This window comes from Lissotriton vulgaris, chromosome 6 (genome assembly GCF_964263255.1).
Source record: "Lissotriton vulgaris chromosome 6, aLisVul1.2, whole genome shotgun sequence".
NCBI lineage: Eukaryota > Metazoa > Chordata > Amphibia > Caudata > Salamandridae > Lissotriton > Lissotriton vulgaris.
Genome location: NC_141694.1, coordinates 197,101,821 through 197,127,888, shown reverse-complemented (window position 1 = coordinate 197,127,888; position 26,068 = coordinate 197,101,821). Strand labels below are relative to the sequence as shown.

Below are 26,068 nucleotides of genomic sequence, written 5' to 3'. Positions count from 1 at the left end.
TTTCCAAAAAGAATATATGCAAATGGAAAGAGACAGAGGTTCAGTAACAGAGAACAATAAGCATTTGCAATGCAATAGGTCTCGCATTCACAAGATTTTGAGCTATTGACATTGTAAATGACAATGCCTTTTATTTATGTTTAAAAAACCTGCAATAAGGTATTGTCATTTACAATATGAATAGGTCAAAGTTTAGAAAATGTGAGACCTATTGCATTGTAAATGCTTGTTTTTTAAAGTGCCTAGGTTTGGGCATTGTCTGCCAGGAATTTTAAACTGGAGTGCTTTTCCTTTCTTTGTGGCGTCATCAGAGGCCGCAAATAAATGGCAGATGAGGTCAAGTTTGATGCCTAAAATGCATTCTGATGTAACCATCAGTGGGGTAGGTCTCATCGCTAAATTAGGTGTAAATCACACTCTATCGGCCACCAAAGGTTGCCGTTTTCGAGTGCTGGTTGCTTATTCCTACAGTGTTGCTTTTCAGGTCTCTGCCCCAGATACAGAGGAGAGGGAGGAGGTTGTGGCCTCTGCAGATGCCTTCCTTAACAAAACACAGGGCTGGACGATCGCACAATATTGTTTAAATTATGTAAATTCCTGCCATCCTGGGACGCATTTTTAAAATACAGAAGTAGGGGAACGGACTGTGTCAAATTTAAAAAGTAGGGGCACGCTGTGCCCTTCCGATCCCGCCCACTTCTACCACTGTATGCCCCTAATAAAACACCCCCTCCCCAATGCACGTATTCCAATCCAATTTACCACATTACTCAAGCATAGCATCCCCTTCAACCTCCAGGAACCCGACCATGGACAGCTACCCCCTTGAACAGAATCCCCACCCCCCTAGGCACGATCCAGCTCCCCACGTACGTATGCATGGCACACGCAGGTGTAACATCCCGCCATACAGCGGCATGCCCTCCCCCTACACTGAACCTCAATGGGGAGTTCCCTGATCAGCGTCCCCACACCTATTACCCCCACAAACACCCATTAGTGTTTTCACAGTAGTACGTCACACACAGGTATCTACCACGGACTGCACCCTTCTTCCCTTGTGTTCCACATACATACAAAAACCCACATGCCCTCCCCATAGGCAGGATGTAACTCTCCATATTGCCCACCCTCAAAATCACTCCTGCAAAGCAGCAACCCCCTTACAAGACCCACCGATGCACCTTTCCCAGAACCCACACACAGAGAAACCCCCGTGCACCGCATTCCTCGCCCCATATACAGTATCTGTAATGCCCAGCACTTCTCGAATACATTGTCACATATTCACAGCATCCTTCTGTGCAGAATAAATCTTTAGTTGCCCCCTCCTCCTCATGCACAGCATTACCCACTGATCGCCCCATAAAAACACACCCTCTTATCTACCCAGAGCCCAATGTACCTCCTGCACAGTATCTGTAGCATGACCGTGGTATTCTGGATGCACAGTACCATATTTTTTTCTTTCTATGCAGCTCCCCGTGCACAACACCCTGCCCTCCTGTCCAAGCCGACCATGCAGCACTTCCACCTTTCCCCGCCAATAAATCATCCCCTCTTACCCAAGTGGTGACCCTGAGGATGGTCTCCGGCTCCCACAGGAACTCCATGGGCTGAAAGGCACTGCCTGCCCGGCCGGCACCGAAGGAGGCTCCGTCCATGTCTGCTGCCGCCGCTGCCTCCCGCCCGGTGCTGCGCCCGCCACTGCCGCTGTCTGTGCTAAGAGGGTTCAGAGGCACCGGAGGAGGAGAGCGGAGCAGACTACGGGCAGCTCGGCGCGCGCACCGGTCCTGACAGCAGCTGCGTGCGCTCCCCCGTCACAGACAGCGCGCGCAGCCGCCAAGCAACTCACGCCACCGCCTGCTTGGTATGCACGCGCTCCCCTTCACACCTTCATAAACAAGTAATTGCAAAAAAAAAGTCCTAAAACATGCTGCCCTAATTATCCCGTGCCGTGCAGCTTTTATGCCTAATGAACGCGTGGCGCCAGTAAGACGCCTGCTCCCGATCACAACAAAGAAAGTAATTAACGAGCAACACGTCCTCCGGACAGGAGCACTCACAGGAGCACTCACCTATAATTAACGCGCAGCTGGTCTTCTGGAGAGAAGCACTCCAATCGATTTAACGCGCAAAAGCTGTTCATGGGAAGCGCGTTCACAGACCAGAATCGGCTCGTGGGAAGCGCTTTCACAGAGCAGATTCTGCTTGTGCACTGGTCTGTCTCACTTGGCAGGCATCACAACCACAATAGGTCTCGCTAGCGACAGAGCTTTGCGTTGCAACGTCAGGCGAGACCTAAAAAGGAATGGTGGTGAAAGGCGAAGCTGTATTTATATTGTGGTGATTCTGGGCACATGATCCTTGCCTGTCATATACGTCCAAACATCAAACCTTGAAGAAAGAGAAGGGAGCAGGGGTGCATGATGGCTTCCTTTTATTGGACCTTCTGTGAGTGGTTCTAACATTTGTTTCTCTTATCAATTGCCTTAAAATTTTTATATGGGAAGATTTTTGATGTCCAACAGGACACCACTTTGTTATGATTAGCATTTTACACAATTCTAAACTGTTTAAATTTATGTTGCGCTTTTTTATTAATCCAAAATGTGAATACTCAGTTTTGAACAGTATCGATATTGCATGTTTTGGTACTGTAAGCATTATGTCAGATAAATATCCATGTGAGAGTATTTTCCATCCAATCCCGATCCATTTTGGCCCAAAAGCCCTTCGTTGAGGAAAAGAATTTAAAGCAACTTAAATCTGCACAACAAAAAGCCCATTAATCACAAACAATATTCTTCAATATAGTTCACAATCATGTGTTCCTTACCCCCAATAAAATAGTAATATTATAAAATATATCCATCCCTATTTCTGAAGAGTATGTCATGCAGCTTAAACCATTTGTTGGTATGAGCTAATTTATGAACAGAAAAGTAGTATACATCAAATGGGAATCAGACAGTGGGTTAAGGGTCAACATTACCAACAGATAAAACCTAACCAGAGCATTCACATAAATCATGTAAATAAAAATGTCTTGCAAACACTATATTACATAAGAATCATTTTACACATTGTGTCAAACCATTTCTGTGCGAGAAAAGCATGTTAATTATTAGCCCTATTTCTTTTTCCCTTATTATATTCCACATGTATGACCTTCACCTTAAAAAAACAGGACTGATGTCAAAACAATCAAAGTAGTAAACTGCAGTAAGTTCACAGCTCCATTGTATAATATACAGTATGACTTATTAAAAACACATGTAAGAAAACACAGTCATCTGAGCCCAAAGGAACATGAAATTATTTACATATTTCTCTAGAATTCTTTCCGTGTTTTTAAGCACATATTCTGCATAACTACAGATAGTTTGTTTTTCGAAAATAAAAAAAGCAATGACCAACCCTCGTCATGAAGGTTTCTCCAATGACAGGGGGTCATTTTGCAGTTTTCACTACCCATTATCACCAGGTTTTACCTGTCGGTGGTAGACAGTAAAAAGTTGCCTTTTGTCCGCATACTCAGAATAGAGCGGGTGGACAAATGGCAAAATCTGACCGCTATTTCTCTGTCCGGCGTTGGAGGTATATGTTGGCGGAGGAGACAGAGTTTTCCCCACTGCCGACATACGAAAGCTCTAGTGAATCTAAATGAAGAGGGCGGACCTTCAGTTTGAAGGAGGGGTACCTTCTCCACCAAACTCTAAATAAGACACTATACCTTCCTATGTCTGTGATCCACCACACCCTCAGCATCGATAGGAACGCCCTTTACCATCATTATTTCAATTAGATTTAGTTGATTGAAGGTTTTTGCTTCATTGTCATTTCTCTCACTGAATGCAGTCAACTTGTGAAATTTTGAAGAATAACTCACTCAAAGGAGTAGATTTCTTTGTGAACAATAACCTTCTGATCCTCTAAATAAGGGTCACTCAGGGATCCTGTTAAAGACAAAGAATGTGCCAGTTAAACCTGTGGCTTGCAAAATGAGGTTTTAATCTTTGTTCTTTGCGTTTTCCAGGCAAGTCATGTATCCTGCAGTGGTCAACACCCTTTTTGGAAAAGGAATCTGCCCAACTAGTAAAAGCAAAATCAAAGAGTTTAAAGAACATTTTCAGACGTTTGATGAAGGTTTTGAACATGGGTCACAGCTGCCTGACTTCTTATTAAGGCAAGTAGCTGTCAAGGCGCACTGATAGTCCTTATAATCGCCAAAACAGAATAATATAATGGTAATACTAAGTAATTTTTCCTGGAAACCAAAAATGTTTTTCAAATTTTTTACTTAACTTTTGTTTTCTCATTTGTGATATCTTTTCCGACGTGCAGTGTGTCACTACTGGGATTTGTGGTTCCACATCACTACATATTCAGGAGTGTCTCTTTAACGTTGGCACCATCATCAAGGGCACACTCTTTATTCCATTACATCTTTCTAAACAGTAGCATACAGATCCTACTGCTTTAAATAAGTTGTACATACTCAAAAGGACAGTTGCTACTTTGAAATGCTATATGCACTAACAGATAATTCCCTCATTGACCCAAAAGTTCAACAACATTGCAGTAAATGTTGTGTGCCAAATTATTTTGTCCTAACCTTTGAGAATGCTGCTGCAAAGTCTTCTGCACCACTCATGAATGATATCAGTTGTCATCAACAGACTGACTACTTACAGCTTCAGCTGCTTGCCCAATCTGTCCTTCAAAGACTATTGAACAAATGTGTAATTATAAAAACAAACACAACCCAGCTCCACACAGAGGCACTACACATCCTTCCACCCATCATGATTGCTGGTGGATAGGACACAGACAAAACACTGCAAGAAGTCACAAATCAGTACATTTCTGATTCACACTGTCATGGGTACCTCCTGTCTGACTCAAGTTACAGTCTTGACAGACTCTTACAATTTGGAGGCCTCTGGTTTAAAAAAAGTGTTTTTTACCTAACTACTTTTATGGTTCTGAAAAAAGATTCAACACTCTTAAAATCACTTTTTCACACATTGCTTTTCCAAAATATTTTTATTCGAATACTTCAATAACCAAGTCCATTTCATGAATCAAATTTATGTTGCATTCAAAACTGCCAACACATGATTCTCGAAAAACTCATTTGCTTCATCAGGACTGTATACATAATTAAATAATATATAAGATCTTATTGATTTATTTATTTGAGTTTAAATAGCGCTGGCTAGACCCGGAGGTATCAGAGCGCTTTACATGAGGAGAGTTACATAGGTTACAAATTACACATTGTTACAGTTCCAGATATACAGTAAACATAACAGCTCAACTAATAATGAAATGCCTCGTATGTAAGAAACATCCAAAACAAAGAAAATGCAATTACATTTAATTTAAATGTTATCTTTTACCTGTGTAACTTACAGCCAAATGTTTTTAAATTGGCAGTGACAATCGTCAGTGAGCCTGAGCACTTAATCTATTTGAGCTCCTGTGAGATCTTGTATTTGACGGATTGAGAGCGTTCTTAATAGTCATAAATTTGGCACAATATCTCATACCTGCTTTAAAAATCTTATTGGGGTTATCAACTGACCCTCAGCGGAACTGAGCAAATTATTTACTTATACCTCATACTTAATCAACCCATAATCAAATATATTTTGTCAAGTTCCCAACATTCCATTTACCTCTATTTGAATTTACTGTATTACTTTAAATAAAAAATGTGGAATATATCAATATAGGTAATTTGAAGGAAGAATAAATAAATCCTAATCTCCTTAACTTTATATTTATGTCAGGATTGCATAAGTAATTTAATGCTTGATATTGATTTTCAAGTTAGCATCTATGAATGTGAAAAGTCTTTACACTTGCATTTCACAAACACTGGGTTTAAAAGCTGTGGAGCATTTTCTGGATACAAGGTCAGCTAGCTTCTATAAACATTTGTTTATACGTCTGTACCTGGGAAATGTAGTTTTAGAGAATAACGTTATTCTGTTTCAAGATGACCTTTATGAATATGTTTGCGGTACAGCCATGGACTCAGTGTTTGGTCCCTCTTATGCAAATCTGTTATATCTGAGTGAAAGGAGTGAATAGCAAGTATACCACAGAGGTTTTTTTTATACTTTGTTTTTTTCTTCCCCACTGAAACATTTGTTACCTTTCATCTATACTAATTTGTGCTGGGTGGCACTCTGGATTGAGGGAGAAGTCGCCCTTTTCTCTGAGTATTCAAGAAGGGGGATTCAACAGAGACGTTTTTAGTGTCTAGTTTTTAACAAAACCTTTTTATGGGACTATATGAGACAGAGTGGACTTGGAGTGACAGCAGGGCAAACTAATTTTAAAAAGAAGTTACCATGGAAGGTTCGTTGAATTTTTCTGAATTGGAAAGGAAGTGAAAGTGATATAAAATACCATACTGCATTAAATAAGTATGAATATAATGTTGAGTTAATACTAGAGTACACTAAAGAGAAGACTGTTGTTTTTTACATGGAGTTTTCCATTGAAAATTATTCACTTCAAAGTCACACATTAATTGAAAACCTACATAAATGAACAATGTGTTACATTTGGAATGTGAACACCCTAAAGAAAATGGCGAATATTCCCAGCACATTCTGTGAATGAGGATTCAATAAGGAGTTAATAGAAACTAATCTAAATTGTGACCTCCTGACCAGCGCTCCTCTCCTCAATAGCAAGAATATCTATACAGGCCACCATTCCTCCTATGCTGAACTTTGCAAATGTAAGATGGCTTTCATCAGCTGACCCCTGAAATTGTTGATTGTATATCAGTGTACAAGGCTAAAATTAAGCATTTTAGTTATTGTTGTGTTTTGAGAATCTCAAACTGTTTCCAATGGCAGGAACCATTGTTTGAGGTATGTTGCTCATCTGTCAAGCTATAAAACATCATATTTATATACGTACCAAATTACAGGTAATCGAATTAACACTGATCATAGAGATTTGTATAAATACTCCCTATTTTTCAGTTCCAGGAAGGAGTCTGGTGGCTGACTTGGATGTTTTCTGTTAAAGGTCAACTTACTACTTCGGCTTGTCTAAATTAATTTGTATTCTGACATTACCTGGGAACAGTGTGTGTTTTTTTCTTCTACACTAGCTATTAACTTTTGAAAGCTTTATCGAAGTGTAACATAAAACAAGCTTCAGAGATCAGATCATCACAAAATATATGTTATAAATTGTTATCATTTATATTCTTCAGAAATATACCCTAGACACTCACCGTACTGGCTCAGCTTCTGGTCTCTGCTTATGCCTTTGTTGCCCAGTGTCAAGTCACTATGTCTTCTGAAGCTCACAAGCATTGTCTCTGTTTTCATGACTGTGGTCTGAGCACCTCTAGTCTGACGGCATGCTTGGTGACTTGGTATCCACATTTGTTTATCATATTGGTTCATCTAAACCCACTGGTGACTTTGCAAAGGTATGTCTTAAGCTTTTTACATGATGCCCACGCTCTCATGAATGCATTGAGCCTGAGTTTGACCAGAATTCCTGTTGAAAGGCCAATCAGGCCTAATACCAGGAATTGTCCAGATGCATCGATCACAGGCACCAATTCACCAATATTTTGCTGCAAGTAAGTGTTAGTACTTGTTGTAACTTGTTGTAACTTTCCGGAGTAAGCCAGGCTTATGCCTGGATTTTAGTACTAAGCCAGGAGACCTATAAGAGAACATCACAGCCAAGGCCTTGTGAATTGGGCCCTTTCAGTCTCATACCTTACAAGAATATGATATACTTGTCAGCATTTTGTAATGAAAAAGTAGTAAGCTGTATCAGATTGCTAATATAGTAATTATCTTAATGAAAACTTTATATCTACAGACGTCATAAGACCGTTGACCTAATAAATATATCATTAGAAATGTCATCACACAATATATGGCTCAATCGTAGGTAATTACAATGTGGCTTCTTTCTCATATGATGGCATGGGAAAAAGACATAACAAAACGAATGATCGGTAAGTATTAATACACCTTGCAGTTATTATGACTATGAATAACAGTAACCGAGGGCCACATATACAAACATTAGGTATAACGATTTCCTAATTTCGATTCGATCCGAATCACAATTAGGAAATTGTTATTCCTAATATATGAAACTCATTAAGTTTCATTTAGGCATTACTTGTGAGTTACAACTCGACCTACCACATTAATATTAATGAGATAGGTTGCAGTTTGTGACCCATTAGGAATCACAGCCATCACAGGGATGGATGCCTGCTTAGGTCAGCAGACCATTATGTCTGTGATTGCTTTTTAATGCAGCACTAGTTCCGTAAAGGAAAATGAGATGCGTTTAATAAGAATAAAATGAAACCTTGAAGTTCCATTTTTTTTTAAAACAAATTTTATTTGTCCTGTTTCACATAAGCTGCATAGCTCTGCATCCCAAAGACGTATGCACACATCAAGTATACTATTATAATGATGACGTTTGACTTTTATAAAGATAAGCAAACGGCATATTAACAAATCCCCCCCCCCAATCCTCCCCCCTGATTGCGCCCACAGCTCAAAGGAAAAAAGGGAATACATTAAGAGCGTACCTGCACACCCAACGACCACCCAATCTACATAGAACCAGCAGATACTTCAGTCCGGCAAACCTACATCTCCCTCCTGAGGTGGATCCAGTTCCAGTCCCCGGTAGTCTGCCCACCTCTTCTAAATCCTATATGTTTGCGTGGGCAAACCGGCTGTTCGAGCCCCATGCAAAAGTCCATCCCATTTCTCCACGCAGCAAATGACAGAGCCTGGGGCGCCTTCCAGGCCCTAGCAATGTCTCTTTTTGCTAACCTGAAACCTAGGAACAAGAGGTGTCTCTTATAGTGATTGCCCCCCACTCCCTCCATGACATGTAGCAGTACACTCTGTGCAGGTATTTAAATTGTACCAAGCACAGGCACGTAGCAATTGCCGCCCCCCACGGGCTCGACAGGTCCTCAGCCCAGTCCCCCTCCAATTCGTCCACTTCAGCCTCCAAAGCGGTCTTGAGTTTCTGCAGATTGGCGGAACAGTAAATAACCAATGTTTGGTATAAGTGGGAGATCTTGCGGTCCGGCAGCTCCCCATAAAGGTCTTTTCCTCAATGGGGCTGAAGTCGGGGAGAGACTCCAGACCCTTCCAAACTAGGGGCTAGGGCGTTCCGAAATTGTAGGTCCCTGTAGAATTGGGATCGTGGCATCTCATACTCGTCCCGCAAATCTTGGAACGATTTAAGTGTTAGATCCTGCATAACATCTCCCAGGACCGATATGCCAATGGAATCCCAGCCCCGGAGGCCCTGCAGTGCTGCCAACTGTGGCATCCGCCCGTTGCCCCAGAGGGGGGGTCTCCCTGGTCAAGACTTTCCACCACCCCATCCTGCCCAGAGCCTGTCTCCATATGTGAAATACCACCTGTGTGGCCGGGTGCAGGGGCCTCCGAAGCGGTGCAGAGTGTAATAGCTTGTGTAGCGAGCTGCAGCCCATAAGCTGCCGCTCAACCGCATACCCTGGATCCCGACTGTCCCCGTACCACCACTCGTTGAGGACCATTAAGTGTGCAGCTTGATAGCAAGAGAGGACTTCTGAAGAAGCGAGGCCCCAAGAATAGGTAGATAGAAAACAGGTGCATAGGACCAACCTCACCATGCCCCCCTCCCACAGGAACCCTCCCAGAGTGGAGTTTACCTGCTAAAACCACTGGGGTTACACCTGATAGGGATGGTTCTGCAACTGATAGAGGAGGCGGGGAAGCGCCACCATCTTGAAGATGGCCGACCTACCGTATATGGTTAAGGGCATGCAAGGGTGAACAGACAAAATATCGACTCCAAAATATCGACTGGACATAATATCGAGTTTTAAATATAGACTGGACAAAATATCGACTGGACATAATATCGACTACAAAAATATCGTTTTTCAGGTAAGTGAAGTAATATCGACTGTTTAAAATATAGATAGCAAAAATATCGAATTTTTAAAAAATATATAATATTTTATAGTGTATTTTTATGTAATAATATGTGTGAAAAGTGTGTATTAATGTTATAAAATATTTTATTAAATGGAATTTGTTTTTTTAATAATTGCGTTATGTAATTCTGTAGCGGGTTGTGGGTTTATAGGGGAATAGGGTGGGAAGTAATTTAATAATAATTAATTAATTAATATATGTTTGTAAATATTTATAATTAATAATTAATTGATAATTAATAATAATTAGTTAATTAATTAATATAATTTTGTACATATTTTGAATTAGTAATTAATTGGTAATTGATTAATTGTAATTAGTTAATTACATTAATTAGAGTACATTTCAATATATATAATTTTGTGTTATTGTTAAGTAATTAATTGGGGAAAAATAATATTAATTATTAAAATAATTACAGCTAATGTGCTAATATATTTACTTTATTGTTATTGTTAATTAATAATTAATTGGTAATTAAATAATATTGATACATTTTGGGTAAAGGAGTATTTTTAGGGTTCAGGGTCAGTTTTTAGTTTTTGGGTAAAGGGGCATTTTTAGGGTTCAGGGTCAGTTTTCATTTTTTGGGTAAAGGGGCATTTTTAGGGTTCAGGGTCAGTTTTCAGTTTTTGGGTAAAGGGGCATTTTTAGGGTTCAGGGTCAGTTTTCAGTTTTTGGGTAAAGGGGCATTTTTAGAGTTCAGGGTCAGTTTTCAGTTTTTGGGTAAAGGGGCATTTTTAGGGTTCAGGGTCAGTTTTCAGTTTTTTGGGTAAAGGGGCATTTTTAGGGTTCAAGGTCAGTTTTCAGTATTTGGGTAAAGGGGCATTTTTAGGGTTCAGGGTCAGTTTTCAGTTTTTGGGTAAAGGGGCATTTTTAGGGTTCAGGGTCAGTTTTTAGTTTTTGGGTAAAGGGGTATTTTTAGGGTTCAGGGTCAGTTTTGGGTTTTTGGGTAAAGGGGTATATTTTAGGGTTCAGGGTCAACAAATAAGATTGTAAATTTTTTTTTTTATTATTTTCATTTATTATTTAATTATTATAATTTAATTTAAGTATTTTTAAGTATATTTTAGTCATTAAAATTTAATATTAATTTAATTTAACACTGTTTTTAATAAAGTCGATATTTTTTACATCTATATTATTGTTAACGATATTTTGTACTCGATATTTTTGTACTTACCTGTTTGTAGATAGAAAGTCGATATTTTGTCTGTCGATATTTTGGCAACGATATTTTTGCAGGTCGATATTTTGGCAGTCTATATTATTTCAGTGATCCGCATGCAAGACCATACCTTAAGATCTTCCCGGGTTCGCTCCCACACCGGTATCAAATTGTGTTCCCAGGACACAGACGGCACGTCGTACAAGAAGATCCCCAGATATTTCAGCCCCCTTGTCGCCAATTAGAGGGATGAGGCCCAGGCTCCCACGCTCGGTCGCCCCCCCCCCAGTACCCACAGCGTGGATTTACATGGATTCATATACAGTCCAGCGGTCTCCCCGAAAAACTACAATATATGCAGCAGCCGCGGCCCGACCTATCCAGGGCGTTGAGAAAAAACAGGATGTCGTCCGCATACAGCGCTATTCTGTCGGTGAGACCGGGCACCCACTCAAACCCCCGGAGTTGGGCATCAATATGCACCCGGGCCGCCAGTGGCTCCATGCGAGCACAAAAACATAGGGGGATAGGGGGCAGCCCTGCCGCGTGCCCCGCCAGATGGGGAAAGGACGAGAGATCGCTGCCCCTACCCGCACTGACGCCGACAGACCAGTATAGAGCAACTGCAAATATGCCTAAAAACGCTGGCCGAGATTAAGTCTACGCAGAACAGCAAACAGGTAAACCCAGCTCAGGGAATCGAAGGCCCTATCCATGTCGGCCAATATTAGCGCTACCAGCTCCCCAAGCCGCCCAGTGGCCGATACCTCGACGTGCGTGCGCCTGATGTTATGACGGGTTGCCCTCTGGGGCATGAACCTCGCCTGGTCCGGGTGCACCAGTGTGGTGATATGAGGTCGGAGCTGGTTGGCCAGTGCCTTGGCCAATACCTTCGCCTCCACATTAAGAAGGGAGATGGGGCGATACGAGGCATGCTGTTCCGGGGGTCTACCCGGTCTGAGGAACACTACCACTTCCGCGTGTCTCCAGTCCTGAGGGAGCCAACCATGTTCCAGCGCCTCCTCCACCACCGGTCAATAGTGGGGGCCCAGCTGTACAAAGAATTTCTTGAAAAACTCACTAGGGAATCTGTTCAGTCCCGGAGCCTTCCCAGGGTTCAATTCCCACAGAGCCGTACCCAGCTCATCATCAGACAATGACTTATCTAAGTGATCTCTCACCTCATTCGAGATAGTCTTATGGGGGAGGTCGTCTATTAATTTCTCAATGACAGCGGCTGTGAGACATTCTTTCGGCGCATAGAGGTCTTCATAATAGGCCGCAAAGCTCTCCCCAATGGCGGGGGCTCAAAAGCGGCACCCCCGTGGGGTCCAGGACTCGCGGTAGAGGCTGAGCATGCAATGCACCTTGACATAAACGATGCAGCATCTTGCTGGACTTCTCCCCCCATTGGTATACCCTACTACGCGTTGCCAGCCAAGCCTGACGGGCCTCCTCCAGCAACAGGGCTGCATATTGTTGTTGGGTCAACACCAGCTGTCGTATGGCCGGGCTGCCGTCCACCTCCCAACCCCTACGTTCCAACGCCTCTACCTCCGCCTCCCGACGCACCTGGTCCCTCTGCCTCTCCCTCCGTGCCGCCACACACCATGATATATCCACCCTTCGAAGCGTGGGTTTCAATGCCTCCCAGAGAGTCGCTGGGGATTCAACCGACCCCACATTAGCTACCAAGTAATTATCTATATCCTTGGTCAAGTGTTCCCTGTATTCCTCCTTTTGCAACTGCCATCCTGACATACCCCATTGGAGTGGCTGCCTCCCCGGGCCGATCCGGAATGTGAGAGCAACTGGTGAGTGGTCCGACAAGCCCATAGGCTGAATGTGTGCTGACGATACTCTGTGTAGTAGCCCCCTGGGAACAAACAAATAATGAGCGTATCTCCAAACATCTGCCCAGTCGAATCCTGTCACCAAAGAGTGTAGTTTGGTAGGGGAACCTCCCACCCCCGCCAAGTCCCTGCTCCTCCATCTATCCCGACCCAGCTCCATCACGTCATTCCAATCCCCACCCACGACTGAGAGCGTGTCTGGCATGATGTGTAAGAGTCTTTCTACCAAAGTCCATTTTAATGGCGGCGGAGCATTCACGCTGCCCAGTGTTAAGATTTCCCCCCCAATCCTGCCCTGTACAAAGATGTATCGCCCCTGCGTGTCTGACCAATGTTTCTCATGTGTATATGAAACCTTGCGATGAATCAATTTCCCCCGTGTGTAGCCTGAGTGGAAAATGTGTTGATACCCATACCTCTAAATTTCGGGCTGTGACCAGCTGCTATGAACAATTTGCCACTCACGTTTATTGATTTTAGTAATGTTACTTTTAAACAAAAATTTCTTGCTTTTACATTTTCCTTTTTAATTCTACTTGTGGAGATTGTTTTAATGTATTTTTTTTTTTTGTAATGGTTTTAATTAACCTAAACAATAAAAGTTACTCACGACATACCTCTATAGGCACAGGGCTTTTGTACCCATCAAGTGTGTTTCCTGTAGCAGGAGCTCATCGTTTGGCATAATGGAGGATGGCCCACCGCTTCACCGTGTCTAGGGCCCCACCGACATTCCAACTGACTATGCGCAAGGAACAGGGGTTATCTGCATCTCCTTCTGCGCGCCAGACCCAGCAAGTGAATCATACCATTGTGGCCAGTGTGTGCGTTACCCCACTTATACAGTAAACTACGAGCAACCAAAATGAACGCGCAATCTAACACCCAGATCATAACCCCACCCCCCAACAACCCTCCCACCCCATACCTCCCAAACGTGGAAGCATCTGTCACGGTCGGATAGGTGCCAAATCCCCAACAGGGGGACAGGAACCTTACCTTCCAATGGATCCCCAACTGACCACCCATAGCCCTTGGGCCTTACTCATCCCCACCCACCATCTTGTGGCCAGGATGCCAACCCCATAGACATGCCTATCTGAACATTAGATGCTATCCCAAACCTCCCGACACCTGCCAGGCCCACTGATCAGTCCGCCGAAGCCTTCCTCTCAGGAGCTGATCCCCCTGCGGTGGAGCGGAGCTGGACAGAGAACGACGCCTGGACCTCGATCTCCTGGAGCCTCTAAGCTGGCCTCGGGGGCCCCTCCGGGCCCCCTCGCTCGAAGACGAGTCCAATTCCCTACCTGGTGGCATTTGCACTCGCACCCGTATAGTCTCGTTAGTCCATTTGAAGACTTCCTCTGGGGAGTCAAAGAAATGTGTATGAGAGCGGTATACAACAAGTAGCTGTTTTAGGGGACCCCCTCTAGGGTTTACTTTGAGGTCAGGGAGAAGAGGGGAAGAACCAATACACAGTTAAACAAAAGAGAGAGTGAGGGATTGAATTCACAAAAGTGAACGGCGGGTACTCCTAGTCCCCTGGGTATCAGTAGTAAACAAACAAAAGAGGAGTACCATCAAAGACTGCTTTGATAAAGCGGTCTGAGTGGGATGACTGAAAAAAGAAGAGAGTCCTTCCTTTATTAATAAACCCCTCACTCACCGACCTAGTCGGGAACATGCTTCATCATCGGGGTCCACCCTGATAGCCGAATGCCATCAGGGTGTGCTGCGACACCTGGACTACAGTGAAGCTGGTATTTGTGTGTGTGAAGTGCACAAAAAAAGTGTTAAAAATTGTCCTGGTATACTTGTGTGAAAACATTTATTTGCAAGTTACTGGACAATATTAAAATTAAGTGTGTGGATACAATAAGGTATATTATGACCGTGTGTATCACTTATGTGTGAGGTCTACATGTTTCAACCCGTAGGATGGAAGGTACCAGGTTTTCGTCAGGACCAGAGGAAAATGGGTGGTCAGGGCACACTAACGTCTTGCCGATCCCTAGATTCCTGTACACTACTGACAAAAATCTGTCAAAGTGAAAATAAAGAGCTCAAAAACAAAATAGTCGAGCTAAAAGCATAAATGACTCCTATTTCAGGTCTTTTAGGTTTAACGGGGTGGAGGGAAGGTATTTAGACTCAAAATGCCAAATTAGTTATGTTGAGGTTAGGTTTCTATGTACCTACTCGCCTCTCTCGGGGGGGCTACATTCCCTGGCCGGCCGGCATTATCATGGAGGAGATGCTGCCCCCACGTGGCTGGGTTCAAAAGATTTTAATGGGGCCCTGGGGGCCCCCGCTGGACCTAAGGTTGGGCACCCCGATCCTCTAGTGGCATGCTACTTTGCAAGGGCCTGGGCACCTGCGGACCCTGGGATGAGGAGCCCCTGTCCTGCGGCCATTAATTTGTGGACATTTCGCTGCAGGGTAAACACCGATATACTCTCAACGCAGGTATTTGCCCTCCAGTGGTTGCCTTTTTTTTACGGGGACCCCTCCTGCACTCCCTGCTACTTTTCCACAGACATTTTGCCACCTGCAATTGCAGTGCTGCTTAATTAGGTACTGCTGTGCAGGTAGCGAAATGTCAGCCTGCAAACTAAATGTGGCACAAAGTTCAGATACTGTGCCATTTTAGCACAACACAAACCAATGAAAGATTCATGGAGACGTGGTGTATTTTGCCAGCAGATGTCTAACTACAATAGAACAATCATATTCTCAAATAGAAAAGAAGATCTCTGTACACTGAAACAGCTCTGCCATTCCCACGATTAAAGCCTGGATGAGGGATCTAATGTACTGTGACACTACCAGTGATGTGTATGCAACGCTCCTGCCTCTCTCCTCTCGGCCCAAAAATATTTAGCAGCCACTTTGCTCCTATCTGCTACTTCACCCTGAATTGGCAGATCGAATCTCCACCAATCCTAGCCATTTCTTGTCTGCCATATATCTCAATACCAATGGCTCAGTTATGATCAATGTTATGTTCGCCAGCCAATTGTGTCAGATGTATGTTATATGTTCCTGCACTGTTAGGACCAGATGTATGATCCTTTCATTTAGCGCTTTGCAATTTGCGACTCATGGCGAGTCGCAAATTGCAAGGACCTAAATGAAATATACAACAGTGTTATTATATTGTTTTGCGATTCCCAATGGGGTTGCAAATTGCGAGGCTCAATAATATTAATGAGCCTCTCTCAATATGCGAGCCCATTGGGAATGACAGCCCTCCCACGGATGATGGTCTGCTGGGATCAGCTGTCCACCATGTCTGGGACTGCTTTTTAATAAAGGAGCTTTTTTTCTTTTTTAAATGCAGCCCTTTTCCTTTTCATTTAAAAAAGAATATTGACACTTTTCAGTTTAATTTTTTAAGGGCAGGCAGTGGTCTCTGGGACCACTAACTGCTCTTAAAAAATATTTTCCAACATACTCACAAAACGGTAAGGGGTCCTCAGTGGACCCCTTCCCCGTTTCAAGTGGTTTACCTCCTACTTGAAGTAGGTGGTAAACTGCGAGTGTTTTGCAGCCGCAAGTGCGGTCGCAAAACACTAGTACAAAGCATGTTGACTCGCTATTAGGAAGGGGTGCCCCTTCCTAATAGCGAAAGTCGCAAATGCTATTTTGTGAGTCAGTGATTCGCAAAATAGCATTTGTACATGATATTACCCATTTTTGCTGCCGCAAAAAAGGGTTGTACATCTGGCCCTTAATGTGTTATGCTTTAACCGAGCATTGCCATTACAACCTTTGTTGCTTGTTATTCAATGTGCCTTTAACTATCTATGACATGGCAGCAGCCTTGCAAAATTCTATAAAAAAAAATGTTTTTCTTTAAAAAAGACAAAACGGGACCTTCTTGCAAATTACTGTTGCAAAGTTGTAATTGATCTCCTTCCTGGGTAGTACATTTGTTCATTTTCAAATGTGGTGGTGCAGATTTTAAGATAGACACCCAGGGGCTGAGTTACAAAGGTAAACTTACACTTTTGTGTAAGTTTAGAATTTGTTTTGTTATTCACAAACCACAATTTTAGTAATAATTTCCCGAATGCTGAGAGTCTGCATTCATGGTGGAGACTCCATACATAAAAAGATAGTTCTGTTCTATCTTTTTATGGGCTGAGTTCTCTGCCATGACTGCGAAATTTCCGCATTCGTAAAATTACTCTTTGCAATATTAAAATCATAGTTTCTGAATACCTACAGTACAGAAAGTTTTAACAGAAGTGTAAATTTACCTTTGTGAATCAGTCTCACAAAGTATTGCATGGTAACACATACTAGAGTGTAGCTTATAAAAGAAATTGATTCAAATCTTAACCTGAACCATTATTAAATGTGTTCTCTTGATAAAGTGCCATTTAACGTTCTGTGTGTTCCCTATAGAAATTGGTCCAAATCTAAACACTGGCTGTTAGGAGTTTTTGAAAATGTTGTTAAAGATGCAGAGCGAACTAGACCTTCTGATCATAATTCAAAGGTAAATATAAAACAGTTTTTCAAATCATGCTTCACTATCTCTCAATGAAGAATAATACATTACATAATTGTGTCTTGTTTTGTAATATGCTAATGGCTTTGCTAGCACGCTATATGTTCATAAGTGAATGAGGTGTTTGGACCTGTGTGCCCCACCTCTCATTAGACCTAACATATGAGGCATCAATGCCTGCCCTCAACTGCAAACAAGTAGCTTAGTTGCTAAACATCATATGTGCCTAAGTGCGTGGGTGCAGAGTATAGTGCCTAGAGACTAATTAGTACAGCAGGCCATAAAATTCCCTCATTCTCCCTCATTCTTATTTCACTACTGGATTGTTTCTAAACTTTAGGGCTAAATAAAACCAATAGTATGGTGACTGATCAGAATCAAAGTTTTATTAAACGGTCTTTTTAGGCATTTACACTAATTTGTTTGTTGAGTTTGATCCAGCGTCACTATAGAAATTCTGTCACACATACGTCACCGTTCATTACCTAATACTCACCATACTAATCAATACCTAGGCCCATTCAACTATGACAGAAAATCTTGGAGCTGAATCATGTGGCCTAATTAATCAATCTATTTAAACTCATACTACAAGATTTACAACTGCAGTATAACATTTGATTCATAAGTATAAAATAATATCATTTAACTAGACCACTTTGGCCGATGGTTCTAACTGATAGTAACGACTAAATAATCAAGACCAGCTTGACATTTTAAGTCTTTTATTTTTAAAGGTTTTAAAGTTTCAAAATCTTTATTAGCTCATTTATTAATTTCAAACATTTTAATTAATTCAGTTTTATTCATTAGAATATTGGCTCAAAAGGTCCGGCACTTCAAGATTACACAGAATTAATGAATTAAAATAAACATCAAACCCTAACTCCCTATGTTAAGCTTTCTGACCTGAAAAAGAATAATCATTTATTAAGCATTCAAAGTTCTTACGTGTCCAAAGGAAAAACGGACAGCACTTCGCCCTCAGGAAACAGTCAGCCCCGTTCCCTTCAAGAGGCCAAGTTTTTATACATATTCTTGCTCACTAATCTAACTAAAAATGATATTTAGTAAAAAAGCAGCAACCTAATTGGTTGTCATCCATCAGACCACCGAGAGACCAACGCATCAGTTCTGGTGACATCATTATGTCATTGTCCATTGACACGAAGCAACACTGACTTCCCAGAGTTTCAACATTAAACCAAATATTCATGGTTATTTCCTCCATTGCTAAAATTTAACCCATTAATATAAATCACCTAGCAGAAGCACACAAATAAAGCAGCACAATTAATATCTACCATTCTTCTTAAAGTCCAGCTGGATTCTTTATTTATCTGAAAGAGTAAAAAGATGACAAACATAACATAGATAAACAATCACAACATAGACAAACATATAGGCACACATAATAAAAGCACATGCTACAAAATGATCAGCCGCATTAATAGTGACAAAGACAATAGAACAAACAAGACAATATTAATCATGTGTTAAAAGACAAACTCGCAAATGCAACATGAGCACATAAATGTTAATCCCACATGTTTGTGAATGCAACTTTACTCTAGGTTGGTTTAATAATACAAATCATGCAACAATTCATTAATAAGTCAGTTCATGTTACAGAGAATTAACTTCACGAGCCAGAATAAAATGAATTCTGAAACTCGCTCCATCAACTCCCTCATCTGGTGATTTAAAAATCACCAAACAACACCCAAAATTTAAGAAATTTTGAACCCATTTTAGAGACGTCACACTTTGAATTCTTTCAGTATTAGTTTCCCTAAACCCCTGTTTCTGCTGTCTGATCAACACTTTCAAACTGAGCCCTTTGCATCTCTTCTAACTCATATTCCTTCTCCTGTTCCTTTCTGAGTTTGTAAATTCTCCTCTTTTCTTTCTGATGCTTCTTCCTCTTGTTAATCATGCAACTAATTTTTAGCAGCAATATCACTATTATGATGACAATTACTGGATAGAGCACTTTGCCAATGATGGAGCCACCAATTTCTGAAAACCATACTTTTATTGCCTCCATTCTTTTGCCTATTCGTTCTGTAAAACTTTCTTCTTCCAGGGGTTCTATTTCTTCATGAAACTCTGTAATGTTCTAAATAAGCGACTCTATATTCCGAATCTTGTCAGGAATATAAGTACAACAATGCTGGACATGTAAAACCCCACAGACTCCTCCCTCTTTTGCAAGCAGAATGTCTAATGCAAGACGATTCTGCATAACCATGCTTCTGGTAGCAACAAGTTCTGTATTGACTAATTGAAAACCATTTGCAGTATCTGTTGACAATCTATCTACAATTGTAGAAACCTTTCTGATTTTGATTGAATTCATGGTAATTCCTACCATAGGAATGACAGCACCAAAAATGTCTCCCAGGACTTCTGTAAAACCTTCTCTTTTGTACCTATTCAGGTGTTCACCAAATTCAAAAGTACCCTTTTCATTTCTGTCAACATGAAACATTTTTGGAAAAACGAATCCAAGATAACATGTCCCATACCAATGTTCTGGGTGACTAAAATATGCCTTATTGCCGCAAATAAAATTAATTCCAGGAAAAATTGGATCCTTTCGACCTTTAAATCCCCATCCCCCTACGATACGATAGGTATCCTCACATTGACTAGCATCCACAAAAAAGTTATCATAGAGTCTGTGATCTCTTCTAATGCAAAATTTACCACTAACTGGTTCATCTATATGAATAGCTGCGTTTGTGTTAACACCATTAAGTTTAGCATCCTCCATTTGCCAGTACTTGGACTTAGCATGTTTAAGCATCTCATTTCTCTTGTAAACAACCCTTCTCTCCTCAACCATGTTCAGGAAAGTCTTTTCTTCTGCTCTCATTTTGCATGTTAAATTATTTCTATAAGCATACTCGTTATTAAGTTCATTAGTAACTAAAAAGAATTCCCTCATCTGTTTAGCAGGTCTTACTTTGTTTAAGCTATTTACAACTTTGAGATTTGCAAAAACCTCATCAAAATCTGAGTAATAATACTCCAGACGACCAGTTTGATAAAACAGGCTAGCAATTACACTGCAAGTGATGCCATAAGTGAGAGGTAACATGTTATGAGTAACCCCCTCTGAGACAGAAGCAGGCAGCTTCACACAGACATAGCAGTCTTTAACATTCATTACTTTAACATATTCAGACAGAAGCCTTGAAAATGAATTGCTAGAAAAATCTCCAACAGATCTATCCTGATGGATCTCTGGATTATGCTCAATAACTCTGCTAGACTTGCCAGCATGTTTCTCATGTTTAGTCTCTACTTTACTTGTTATATTAGTCTTAAGTTTCTCTTTGTCAATACCAAAAGGGTACACTACAGCTAATATTAACCAAACTAAAATTAATAAAACCACACAGATTGAAGACATTTTGCAACATCTTCTCAAGATAGAACACCTTGAAGTATCTGAACTAGGCATTCCTAAAATGAAAACAAAAAATTTAAATAATGTGAATAATGTAATGTAAAAACGATAAAACTAATATTCCCCCCTTTAAAATATTTTTTTTAATAGAAACCCTAAACAGCTTTTTTTCGACCTTGCGTCACATGAATATGTGCTTTCCAGCTAAACAGAATTTCTTCGACCTAAAGTCACCTAACACATTTTCTTCAGCCTTATGCCAGGAATCAAAACCCTTATCTAAAATTAAACAGCATCAGTCATTGTCACTAGCTTCTCCCAAGTGTTCCTGACTGCTACTCCCTACCTCAACAATTGGCGGGATTATAATATATGTCTACTCTGGGGACTGATATTTTTGATTCGGCTTTATCACTCTTTTTGTTTTACGAGTTATTACTTCAATTTTCTTATTATTCTTGTTTTTCTTATCAGAGTCTTCTCTCTGACTAGATACTTCGTTGATCTGCTCTTTTGATTTCTTCACCAGTTTGAATTTTAAATTATCTTTAGGCCAAATATCTCCTTTTCTCAAGATTTTCTTCTTTGGCACGTTTTCGTTACATTCAGCTTTCCAAGCTCTTTTTCTGAATTTTCTTATTTCAGATTCTTCATCACTTACATCAGTGTCTGTATCTGAGACTTCAAATCTGTACCTAGGAACTTCTTTACTCGGCAGCTTCACTCCGTTAGGAGCATCATCATCCTTATAGCTGGTACTTGGTAATTCTTCCTCTTCTTCAGGGATCACCTTTAGCTTCCCAGTTTCAGGTTTCTTGCTCCTGCACACAGAGTTACTTCTTCGCCTTTCAATACTCTCCTGGATTAGATTTCTGTCTTGCTCAGATTCTTCTGCTCCTGAATCTTCTTTTTCTTTTTGAGATTCTTTTTCTAGCAGATCTTCATCAACACCTTGATCTCCAGTTTCGATACCCAGATCTTCTTTATTCAAGTTCTGATTCTCATCTAGATTTTCTTGATGTTGATTTTCTTGCTGATCTTGATTTTCTTGCTGATCATCAGACTCAGGATCTTCAGGGTCTCCTTCTGAATCTGAATCAGTTGTTGTCTCACTATCTTCATCAGGGTTTTCAGGAGGTGGTACACGAATAGTATGGCTCGCATGCACCCACCTTTTCAGTCCTTTACACTTGACTGCGTTTGTTGTGACCAAGATGACTTGTCTTGCTTTCTGTCACCTTGGTACTAAACTATTTCTTCTTTGATGAACTTTAGTCCTCACCCAGTCTCCAGGAAACAAATCATGTGCTTGTTCTTTCTCCTTTGTAATTACATCTGTTCCCACCTGATGAAATACAGAATTAACTACATCAGAAAGATTCTGACAGAATTCAATGATTGCACTATCATTAATACTCAAAATTTGCCAACTGGAACAAATGCTTGCCTCATTACTCTACCCATTAGAATATCATGGGGACTAAGGCCTGTCTTTTTCTCTGGAGTGCTTCTCAATGACATCAGAACAAGTGGAAGAGCATCTGTCCACTTCACTCCTGTAGCTAGACACATTTTTTAAATCCTGTTTTTGATAGTTCCATTTATCTGTTTAACAACACCTGATGCTTCTGGTCTGTATGCACAATGCAGCTTTTGCCCCATAAGGATTCAAGCAAGCCGGGCCGACTACGGCTGAAATGCCAGAAACCGGTCCCCGGTAGCTTGTCTCCTTCCCAGTATAAGAATTGGCTTGGTAGTTTGGTTTGCCCTGTTCCCATCATGCACTGGGACAGGAACAGACTAATTTGCATATAGCCAGGTTCTGAAGCTGGGATGGTGCAGTGAGCTAAAAAACGGTAATGGATCAAGCCCTGATCTCTTGACTGGGTAGGAGTATTCTGCATCATTCAGAAACTCTGTCCATCACCTTTTCCAAAATTTATTCATTGCAGCTTTTGCTCAATGTTTAAAGCTTCACAAATCAATTTCATCAATCTGTTTTAAAAATGGGTTCCGCAATCACTTTTAATGGTTACTGGAAATCCGTACCTAGGGATTATCTCCCTCAAAAGCAATTTTGCCACAGTGACTGAGTCATTGTGACGAGTTGGGAAAGCTTCCACCCATCTTGAAAACAGACAAACAAACACAAGCACATATTTTAGCTTGTTGTGCATCGGCATGTCAATGAAATCCATCTGTAATCTGGTAAATGGACCACCCTCCCGTCCTATGGTTCCCATGCTTACAATAGTTTTCCTATTTGGATTCATCTGTTGACAGTTCAAACATCTTTGGCAAAGTGACTCTGCAATGATTCTAAATTTTGGACTGAACCATGTTTCTCTGAATAGTCTGATCATTGAATCTCTTCCTAAATGCCCTGGACCATGGTACATCCGTGCCATGTCAGCAATCATGCAGTTTGGCATTACAGGCCTTCCATCTTTGTAAACCCAAACTCCATCTTCCTCTCGCTGTCTACATTCTGCTTTTAACCATGTGTTTTTTTCTTCATCTTCTGCCTCATCTTGTAATTCTTTTACCCCCTGCCATGTTTCAACTACAGAAATTAGCATGAGAAAATTCAACATGTGACTTTTGTCTTTTTCCCGATTGATTGAATAATTATTCTTTGCGCAGTACCTTGCGATCTCATCCGCATAAGCGTTGCCTTTAGTGATGTAATCTTCTCCCTTCCTGTGAGCAGCACACTTGACAACAGCAATTTGCTCTGGTAACTGAATGCCATCGATCAATCTCTTGATCAATTTCGCATTTCTTATTGGCGTACCCGCAGAGGTCAAATAACCTCTTTGAGACCATAGCTGTCCATAGTCATGAACTACGCCATATCCATACTGACTATCAGTCACTATGGTTACCTTTTTGCCAGCTGCTTTTTCACAAGCTCGAATTAGACCAATTAGCTCTGCAATCTGAGCAGAACGAATTCCATCAAGAGGTGAACCCTCAACAACATCTGAAACTGTACACACTGAATATGCTGCTCTCAGAATCCCTTCATCAGTTCTCAAGCAGGAACCATCCACAAAATACACCAGATCAGATTCAGGTAAAGGGACATCTTTTATATCCTGTCATGGTTTTGTACAGTAATCTACAACATCCAGGCATTCATGATCAATGTCATTTTCATTATCTACCTCAGTAACAACTCCATCTGGCAGTAATGTGGAAGGATTTAGGTTCACACATCTTGCAATTGAAACATTATCTGATCCCAGAATTGTTTTTTCATATTTTGTCAGTCTGCTACTTGTCAAATGCTGAGTTTTGCTTCTGGTTAGAAGAATTTCAACTGAATGAGGTACATATACTTTTACAGGAAATCCCATATTGATACCCTCACTTTGTTCAAGACTTACACTTGTTGCAGCCACTGCTTTTAAGCAACCTGGCAAAGCTTTTGCAACAGGATCCAAAACAGCTGAGAAATATGCGATTGGCTTTCTCAGTTTTCCATGTCTCTGAATCAAAACAGACAATGCACATCCTTCCCTTTCGCTGCAATACAGTTCAAATTCTCTCTCATAATCTGGCATTCCCAAAGCTGGAGCTTCGCATAAGCTTCTTTTTAATTTTTCAAAAGCTTCTAGTTCAATTTTTGATAGTCTGATTGGGTCCTTTATGTCTGCTTTTGTCAGTCTTTGCAGTGGTTTCGCAATTACCGAAAATCCACTAATCCCTTGTCGACAGTAACCAACCATTCCCAGAAACATTCTGACCTGTCTTTGTGTTGTCGGAGGCTGTATTGCTCGAATCATTTTAATTCTTTCAATTGTCACTTGTCTTGTTCCCTTTGCAATTCTGTGACCAAGATACTTTACTTCTTGTTTACAAAACTGAAATTTTGCAGGTGACACTTTATGTCCCTCATCTGCCAATCGATTTAAAAGAGTAATGGTATCAGTTACACAATTTTCTCGTGTTTTTGCTGCCACGAGCAAATCATCAATATACTGTACCAGTGTAGAATTTCCAGGCAATATCAGATCTTCCAGAGACTTCTTTAATAACTGATTAAATATAGATGGACTCTCAGTATACCCCTGTGGGATACGACACCATGCTAAAATACGATTCTGGAACCTAAATGCAAAAATTTGCTGGCTTTCGGGATGCTATGGAACTGTAAAGAAGGCATTACACAGGTCAATGACCGTGTACCATTCTGCGTCATGCGGAATCTGATAAAGAATTACCGCAGGGTTTGGAACAATTGGGCAACATAGAACAACAATTTGGTTAATTTTTCTGAAATCCTGAACAATTCTATATGTTCCATTTGGCTTTTTAATACCCATAATCGGTGAGTTACATGGGCTGCTCTCAATTTCTTTTAGCACACCTTGACTTATGAATTTTTCAATCACTGGAATGACACCTTCAATTGTCTCAGCTTTCATTTTGTATTGAGGAACATTTGGAAAATCTATTCCCTGCTTTACAGTGATTTTTACTGGATCTACATTTTTCATAAGACCCATGCCATTCCCAGTTAGATCCCAAATTTCTGGATTAACTGGCTTTTTGAGCTCTTCTGGTAAATCATTTTTATCAAAAACAGGAAACAATAATTTCTTTTCTTCATCAACCATCAACATTGTCAATTTATAAAGCCCATCTTCTTCTGATGTTTGCATTTCAATGCCATCTGGTGAGCAATATATCTTGCAATTCATTTTGCATAATATATCACGACCCAACAGATTCACAGGACTGCTGTCACAAACTAGAAACCTGTGTTTATCTTTGTAATTTCCAATTTCTACCTTTACTGGTTCTGTCAGGATTGTTTTAATTTGCTGATTAGCTACACCTACAACTTGGATAGACTCACCAGAGAGAGGAAGGTTTTCTATTTCTTCTGATCTAACAGTAGAACGGGTAGCACCTGTATCCACAAGGAAAGTGATATCAACGTCGTTCACTTTAGCATTCACAAATGGACCAGACTGATCTACCTCAAGAGTGGGTCCAAGCACACACTCTTCTTCCTCTCTCAGGCACCGTCATGAATAATCTTCTGATGAATCACTCTCTTCCTTGTTTTTCAGCCAAAATTGAGAAGCA

General features: G+C 41.0%; 1 protein-coding gene across 2 annotated transcripts in view; it reads left to right on the top strand.

Annotated features, from left to right (window-relative positions):
- CYP39A1 (cytochrome P450 family 39 subfamily A member 1) overlaps window positions 1-26,068 on the top strand; it is a 252,446-nt gene that overhangs the window by 53,431 nt on the left and 172,947 nt on the right. For both annotated transcript variants that reach the window (XR_015296603.1, XM_086926236.1), the window contains exons 4-5: window positions 4,040-4,189; window positions 17,451-17,544. Coding sequence is in view for 1 of the 2 variants with exons in the window: in XM_086926236.1 (XP_086782362.1) it covers window positions 4,040-4,189; window positions 17,451-17,544 (244 nt within the window). In the remaining variant the exon portion in view is untranslated. The remainder of the gene's footprint in view (window positions 1-4,039; window positions 4,190-17,450; window positions 17,545-26,068) is intronic.